At 47.3% G+C, this 7,326-nt stretch overlaps 5 protein-coding genes across 5 annotated transcripts; 3 read left to right on the top strand and 2 right to left on the bottom strand.

Moving 5' to 3' along the window:
* Nucleotides 1–1,417: 1,417 nt before the first annotated feature.
* On the bottom strand, nucleotides 1,418–2,794 carry PPTG_07587 (hypothetical protein; the record flags this gene model as incomplete). The annotated part of the gene is made up of 1 exon (XM_008901866.1): nucleotides 1,418–2,794. One exon carries the CDS (start codon nucleotides 2,792–2,794, stop codon nucleotides 1,418–1,420), a length of 1,377 nt encoding a protein of 458 aa, XP_008900114.1.
* Nucleotides 2,795–3,079: 285 nt separating this feature from the next.
* Nucleotides 3,080–3,754, top strand: PPTG_07586 (hypothetical protein; the record flags this gene model as incomplete). The annotated part of the gene is made up of 1 exon (XM_008901865.1): nucleotides 3,080–3,754. The coding sequence occupies one exon, from the start codon at nucleotides 3,080–3,082 to the stop codon at nucleotides 3,752–3,754; it is 675 nt and encodes a 224-aa protein (XP_008900113.1).
* Nucleotides 3,755–3,874: 120 nt separating this feature from the next.
* PPTG_07585 (hypothetical protein) lies at nucleotides 3,875–5,082 on the top strand. Its single transcript, XM_008901864.1, has one exon. The coding sequence runs from the start codon at nucleotides 3,881–3,883 to the stop codon at nucleotides 4,952–4,954; it is 1,074 nt and encodes a 357-aa protein (XP_008900112.1). The 5' UTR covers nucleotides 3,875–3,880; the 3' UTR covers nucleotides 4,955–5,082.
* Nucleotides 5,083–5,087: 5 nt separating this feature from the next.
* Nucleotides 5,088–5,838, bottom strand: PPTG_07584 (hypothetical protein; the record flags this gene model as incomplete). The annotated part of the gene is made up of 1 exon (XM_008901863.1): nucleotides 5,088–5,838. The coding sequence occupies exon 1, from the start codon at nucleotides 5,829–5,831 to the stop codon at nucleotides 5,088–5,090; it is 744 nt and encodes a 247-aa protein (XP_008900111.1). The 5' UTR covers nucleotides 5,832–5,838.
* Nucleotides 5,839–6,210: 372 nt separating this feature from the next.
* Nucleotides 6,211–6,786, top strand: PPTG_07583 (hypothetical protein; the record flags this gene model as incomplete). Its single annotated transcript, XM_008901862.1, has 1 exon — nucleotides 6,211–6,786. The coding sequence occupies one exon, from the start codon at nucleotides 6,211–6,213 to the stop codon at nucleotides 6,784–6,786; it is 576 nt and encodes a 191-aa protein (XP_008900110.1).
* Nucleotides 6,787–7,326: the final 540 nt, after the last annotated feature.

Below are 7,326 nucleotides of genomic sequence, written 5' to 3'. Positions count from 1 at the left end.
CATGATTGTAGTTGTGAACGGTAGAAGGTGAATTTGGAAATGAACTCACCTCAGATTCGAGGGTGTTCCGGACCGTGGAGATAGTGGAGAACCAGTAGTCATGGAAAATGAATGTGCATATCGTATCCGTCTTGGTGTCCGAGGAACCAACTGGAAGTGAGGAAGGTGACTTCAGAACATATAAATGAGTACACTTGATGCCAGAATACGGCTCGTTAATGCGATGAGAGCCTGAGCTCAAGAGAGATCAGGGGTGATTTGATCGTTGCTTATGGGCTCACGCGGTAGTCGACGTCGTTATGATTCAGGCTTCGAACAGCCGAGATAGCTCAGGAACCGAGATAGATCTCAGGATCGAGTGATCCCCGAAAGCCACAATAATCACCGAGTCTTGAGCATCAGTCGCGATTATGCTCGAATCTCACCATCCGTAGAGCGATGTGTTATGCACACCATCGCACTTCAATATCGAAGTTCCGTCTTGCCCACCTAGATCGTACTGTACATCCACTAGGCTTTCAATAAGAAGATGTTTCAGAACATTGTTTTCTACTGTCGCAACACGTTGGGATTGCAGATCCTCTGCAATGCCATATTTCCACTTCACGAAGCTAGTAAAGGTCACTCGAGCGCCTTGTTCAGCTCCTAGTCACAGCATCCATTTGATAGTCGAGCTGTATTTCGGAATCTGCAAGTGCATCGCTAAAGATGTGCCTCTGCGAGGTATATCGCGATCTCAACATTCTATGTGCCGGATTGACTATTGCTTTTATTTACTATCGCGTAACTTGATTGAGAAGCATTTTTAAGCGAGAGACAAACGAGCAAAGTGGGTCAGATAACAGTGCCCAGTAGTGCTGTCGATTGCAACAACTCGCAATATCTGTTGAAGAGATGGTCTCTGAGGGTCTAACATAAGAGCTTCGTCGTACATGCGTTTCGCACTTTTCAACTGTCCGGTCTGGTGTAGGAACTGCGTATATATTTCGTACATCGATGCCAGATTTCCAGCATGACTATTGCCCTCTTCACGGACTCGCTGCTTCATCACAACCAGTAGTCCCTCGAAACAACGCTCTGTCGACTCATTTTCTTTTGAATGTCCAAGCACCGCAACTGATTGTTCGTTTACAGAGGGACAAACTCAATGATGTCTTCAGTAGGCGTCGAGCCTCCAATAAGTTTTCTCGACTCTGTTTAGAAGATAGCAAGTCAGCGTCTTGTACAATTTTTCTCTTTTCGAGCACTCATTACACTCTCACATTAAATAGTATAAAAAGAGTACTCGAAAAGTTCGCCAAATTCTTTTCGTTGGTTGGATCAGCGCTGATGGGGTAGATATCCACTTCATCAGATTGGTAATAACAACTACAGAGGAATAATGCGTAGCTACCGAGATTCTATGCATAATTTTTCGTCAAGTTTTTTGGCTTTTTGATACACGTATCTCCTCGACATTACACTTGGCTTTCTCCAAGAGTTGTTCTTTCATTTCCAGTTCATGAGTCTGCGTGGGAACACGAGCGGTTGTCAACACGCTCCCTAAAGTCACCCGATCGCGACGAATATGAAAAGATACTGCGGATTGTAGATCAATGAGTTTTCTCTGCTTACCAATGTCCATTCGGTCCCACGGAGGAGGATGTCGACCGTTCGGCATTGTTCGACATCGCGTCAAAAAGGGTGATTTAGAGCCAAATTTGGTCTCTGACGAGTTGTTCAACGCCGGTGAAGCTGTTGTAGAGCCGAGCGAAGACTCGATTTGGCCAATTCGTCGAAGTAATTTGTCTTCCTCCTGTCTGGCGGATGTAGCGATGCCGGATTCGATCTCTACTGCGTGGAATTTCGCCACTGCCATCGCCTCTTTTGTCCTCTCAGCCAGACATTTTAGTGCTTCTTGATGTTTCTCAATGAGCAGCATAGCATCTTCTTGCATTAACTCGAGAGAAACGTGGTTATTGTTGGTGGAAGTCAGCACGTCGCACGTAACGAGTTCGTGACCGTAGTAGTTCTCCTGTAGCCGTCGACGCTCACGTTCGAGTGCTTGTAACTTGGCCGAGATCTCACAGAGAGATAGCTGTATTCCAGCCTTTTGCAGCGATTGGTCTACTAGACGCTGCTGCTCTTGACGAGCTGTGTGTAGTTTAGTGCGGAGATCGAATAACTCGCGCTGTAAATGCTCCACACGGTCGTCACTGAATTCAGTACTTTTAGAATCGATCTGGGCGTCAATTGCCTCCTTCTTTAACTTCGTGAATGAAAGTTGCGGCGTCAATGCATTAGCTTTCGGCTGTAGTTCTGGTCTAGAATCTCTCTCGATATTGACCGAATTATAGAAAATAAACTCGCTCGCAGTAGAATACACACTGGAATTTGTCTCCGATTTGGTCTCATCCGCTTCATCATCGTTTGAACCAGTTCGACCACTCACCGACTCAAGAGAAGTATCGAAATTTATTCGTCCGCTTTGGCTTTCCAGCTTTTTGAACGTGTTCATCAATCTCTGGATCAAAGCGTGTCGTCTCGCTTCTCCCTTCAACCCTGGCGTCTGTGTTGAAATATTTCGCAGCTCCAATACACTACGCAGCTCCGACAATGGCAACTTGTCCAGCGCTTGAGTACCAACTACCACGTCCTTATCGTCTGTATTTCCGACCACTAGACCACTCGCCACCCTGACCTGATGCAGCCTTTTGACCAACTCATCACGCCTCGCCTCCCCTCTCAATTTCCCGGTCGCTGTTGACTCGCCTAGCGCCGTCAGGGCGTCTTTCAACTCCGACAACGACAGCATTTTAGCTGGAATAGAATGTTGATGTCAAACGACAGCATCATCTACATTTAGTACTTCAGTAAGTATAAAACAGAAATATCTTGGCAGTGCTAACGTTAATGCGACCTGCATACAGGCAACCAAAGGGAACAAAATGTCCCCAACACTATAATACAGCGGTTTAAGAGCAATCCGCCTCGGTCTTGACAAAGACGTGCATGCAATTTGGTATTTGGACCCCGGCACATGGGACCCTCACAACTCAGTTCCGATTGCGCTACGTAAGATCCACAAACATCGTCGACAATGTGGTCATTCCTCTCTGGACGCTCAAACAGCACTTTACACTCGATCGACTTCCCATTACAAGCTTTACAAGATGCTATCTCCACTGGCAACGAGAGCAACGTCTGGAAAGTGCTACGTCAACAGCGTATCCGCAACGAGCTTATCCACAGCACTACGACTCACAAAGTACCAAGGGATGCGCAACAGCAGAAATGCAATGTCTTTACATGCGTCCAAGCTGCTGTTCAGGAAAATCTGCCTCGCGTCGTGCTCGCAATGTACCGCTTCAATCAAGACGACGTTCGACTCGCGACGTGGTATGCGCTTTACCGTCTGAAGAGCGATCAAAAGGTTAAACTCTCGCGTGATCTAATAGCACTTGCTCAAACTCAACGTCGCCTGTGGCTCTGGGATCGTATTGGAGCGCTTGTGCTGCTTCGACATAGGCAAGTCACTCCACGGCGAGCCAGTCAACGACAGGTCTACGCTGTACATCCCGTCGCGTTGACCCCTGTCGAAGCATTCAAGATCATTCTGAGCTTCATTGACTTGCACGAAAGTCGAGAAGCTCGCTTGCTTAAGTTCCTTATTGAAGCACGACAGTGTCCGATATGTTCGAGATTATGTATCCCCGGTCATTGTAAGGCCGGACGTCTGCGCAAGATGGAGAGACGAGTATCCAAGCGGCCATGACTTTTATATTATCATTATTTCTCCGTCCCCCCCATTCAGTAATATCTCCTTTTTTTTTATCATGTAACCCTCGTAGCCCCCTGAGTAACCTCCCTCTATTCAGTCATTTTACTTTTCGGTCATCGAATGAAACGAGCTCCCCGCAATGATTCGAGTGTCTCTCGCTTCCATGACGCGCTGCGCCACGGCCAAGTGGACGTCGTACGTCGTATGATCTATCGAGACTCTTCTCTCGCCAATGCGCGCTCCAGTTCGAGCCCACACGCGACATCTCTCATGATCTCTGCTTCCAGTAGTCAGCCCCTAAAAACCACATTAACGCTGGTAAAGCTTCTTCTAGCCAAAGGAGCTTCATTGCGCACCAAGGATGATCATCGCTGCAACGTCCTCATGGCTGCTTGCACCTCCGGAGCACATCCAAATGTCGTTAAGTGTCTTTTAGACTGGGACGACGCCGAATCGAAGCGTAGAGTTTTATCATGGAGTAATAAGGACGATGAAGGACGAACGTCATTGGGACTCGCGTGTTTAAACGGCCACGGGCGACTGGCGTCCTTTATATTGGACCTTACGAAGGATGAAGAGGCTCAAAACCCCTTGTACGCACTCGATATGGCACTTAGGAGCGAGGACGAGCGCTGTGTGATGGAGCTACTACGCAATAATAAGCTGCGATGGCTAGTAAAGTATGACAGAAGAGAGGAGAAGCTGATATCACATGGAGAGTGGAATCAGACCCAGAATCAGACGACGAACAGCTACGAGGAAGAGGTTACAGTGGCTACTTGTGTAGCCAAAGCCGTCAAGCTCAACATGGTGCGTGTAGTGAAGGAACTTCATCGACTGAATCGACTCTGCGTTGGCCATGCTACTTGGTTTGCCCTGTGCAGCAAATGCGAGGTACATCCTAGAGCTAAGACCTCGATTGTGCGGTTACCTGGTACCGTAAGACCGGAATTTGAGGAGATTGCAGCTCTGCATCGTCGAGATTGCGTGTGGCAACGTATTAAAATTGTATTCCTGATTCGCTACGCGTCTGAGCTGGATCAAGGGAATGTATTGATGGAGCTGAATATTGTGGCAGAGCTGCCAGATGCGGTGTTTCGTATTGTGGCTGAGTTCTTAAAGCCGAAGTTTAATGATGCGGACGAAGCTCAGAAGGAAAGATTTAAGGCTGTACTCGATCTCTCATCGTGGTAGACTCGTGGTATATGTGATTGAAATCATAGAACGTCAAAATATCTCGATTTGGATGTTTTAGAGGTGATCAGATAGTATTAAGAAACTTATTAAAAATAATATTTTTAATACTGAAATTATGTGTTGACAGTTGTCAAATTGAGGCTGCACCGAGCGCCACCGCCAGAGGCGAGTTGTTAAGCACACGAGCTGCACCCTTCAAACTACCAAGTACCTTCGTAAATGGATTAACTAAGTCTGGCGTGGAGTACAAGCTCGCAACTTGAGCTGTAGTGGCATCCCACTCAAACCGCACCATGATTGGAATTACTATTTGTCTTCCAAGAAGCTTTTCCGCCAGTGGTGATAGTCTGTTGTCCATATCAATGAGGTGTGAGAAGCTGAACTGCAGCACTTCTTCCGTTATAGTGACGAGCACTTTAACGGTTGCTAGCATCGTGGCTCTGTCGTCATACTCGAGCCGTACAAGCTGCACTGCCAGGCTTCCAGTCTTTTGCGGGACAAATGTCCACTCTTTCAGAAGAGCGTCGATACCGAAGCCGCTGTTAACACAAATGTTCGTCGCCATAGCCTGGTGTAGAAAAGTTTTCTGAATCTGAGCCTCTCTCGGGTGAAAAGTGTGTTCTCTTGAAATCGGCACCTGGGAGCCGTGTCGAAACAGCCGATAGTATTCCGCCACGACGCTCCAAGGAGTTTTCTCGGTGGGAGTGCAAAGGGGGCGGTTGTACTCTATTTCGAGTCGTTGGATCTCCTGTTTAAGACGTCGCGTATCGCTTTCTAGACTCTCTGCATGCTGGTTGATCTTTATGCGATAGCGTTGCTGATTTACTCGCCGGTTCTCGCGAAGTTTAACCTCTGATTCAACGAGAGCCTTCATCAGTTCTGGTGTGGTCTTATGCCTTGGTATTTTACTACATAACGAAGTAATCGTCGCCCGTATTCCTTTATTCGTTGATTCAATAGCGGAGCAGAGCGATGAATCCGAAAGACTCATTGAGTTGCTTGGACATTGAATTGCGTCGTCTCTTCAGTGGCGAAACAAACTCTACTTGCCCACAGCACTGCTCTTTTGCAGCACGTTACGCGCCGAAGCCATCTTATGCGTCTTCAGACTGTCCAACTTTGACCACTTCCGAAGGTTTCTCCACATCGTCAAGCACCGACCAAGATCCCGGAGGCATTCGCCCCGCCATCCCGCGTTCCATCTTTTTCTGTGCTACGAAATGCTAAGTAAACGACGGGTTAAGAACCAAAATATGGAGACCATATCGCGTCTCCGGGAAGTGTCCAAGGCTGATGACTCTGACGACGATGCTAGTCTCTCAGATGACAGTAGTTTTGGTGGGAATGATGCCAGTGATCAGTCATCGTTATCCTCCTCCTCATCAGAGCCTTCATCGTCATCCACGAGTGATCGATCGGTGGGATCTGACCATGATGACTCAGACTCAGACCCAGGTGATTCTAGTAGCTCTCATTTGAAGCGAGAATGCTCAAAGAAACGCAAGAGCCCTAATCGTTATCTCTCTAAGAAGAAGAAGTCATCCAAGAAGTACAAGAGGGCAAGAGCTGAAATACGGGACTCTCCAAGTTTAGAGATCCCAAAGTTAACAAGAGCTGATAACTACGAGCTGTGTCGTACCATGGTGGAGTTGAAACTTAAAGTTTTGAAGTTGTGGTCTCTGGTTGCAGAAAAGACAGTATTGGATGATTCATGGAGCTCGACAAAGAAACGGCGCTGGAATGAGCGTTGGCTACGAGCTCAGTCAGTCATAGCTGGCGATTGGATCGCGTCTTGCTGGTCGCTACAGGCGTCTGCTTGTCAACTGTGATCCTGTGTTGTTGTTCGGGAAGATAGAGAAGGAATACAATGCCGGTAGTGCAACTAAGAACGACATTTTGATCAAGACTTCTATGTTCGTGCGGAAGTTGATCAAAGAAGATCGTGTTAACACTTACATTGATTCTATAATGAAGCTTCAGGAAGGTTTGGTGAGTTTAGATCTGTCGACGTCGAGGGACCGGGACGTCTTTTCAGACAGTCGATGGTTGACGTCTGTTTGGTGTCATGATACGTCGTGCTGACATCCCGTCGACATCCTACTCCGTAACATATGCTGATTGGTTAAAAATTAATTCGACGAACTAATAAAAATGGTCTATCTCACAATGCCTCATTATCTCATTTAAGTGCAGCTAACTTGAATTCCAAGAACGATGCATCCAGCCATGTCCGGCGTGTTTTGGCCGTGAAAGATCCAAAGAGAACTGCCCCGGCTTCATTATCCAAGTTGCTTTGAGCTCTGCTGACACGTCTAACTAGATTCGGAACGCAGTGGGCGCTCGATGTACGGGAATCGCTAACCTGGGGG

The sequence above is a fragment of the Phytophthora parasitica genome (genome assembly GCF_000247585.1).
Source record: "Phytophthora parasitica INRA-310 unplaced genomic scaffold supercont2.12, whole genome shotgun sequence".
NCBI classification, from domain to species: domain Eukaryota; phylum Oomycota; class Peronosporomycetes; order Peronosporales; family Peronosporaceae; genus Phytophthora; species Phytophthora nicotianae.
The sequence above is the reverse complement of the archived record's forward strand: the minus strand, read 5'-3'. Positions and strand labels throughout refer to the sequence as shown.

Coding starts and splice junctions, on each gene's coding strand:
- PPTG_07585 (XM_008901864.1), top strand. CDS start 3,881: ATGAAACGAGCTCCCCGCAATGATTCGAGTGTCTCTCGCTTCCATGAC.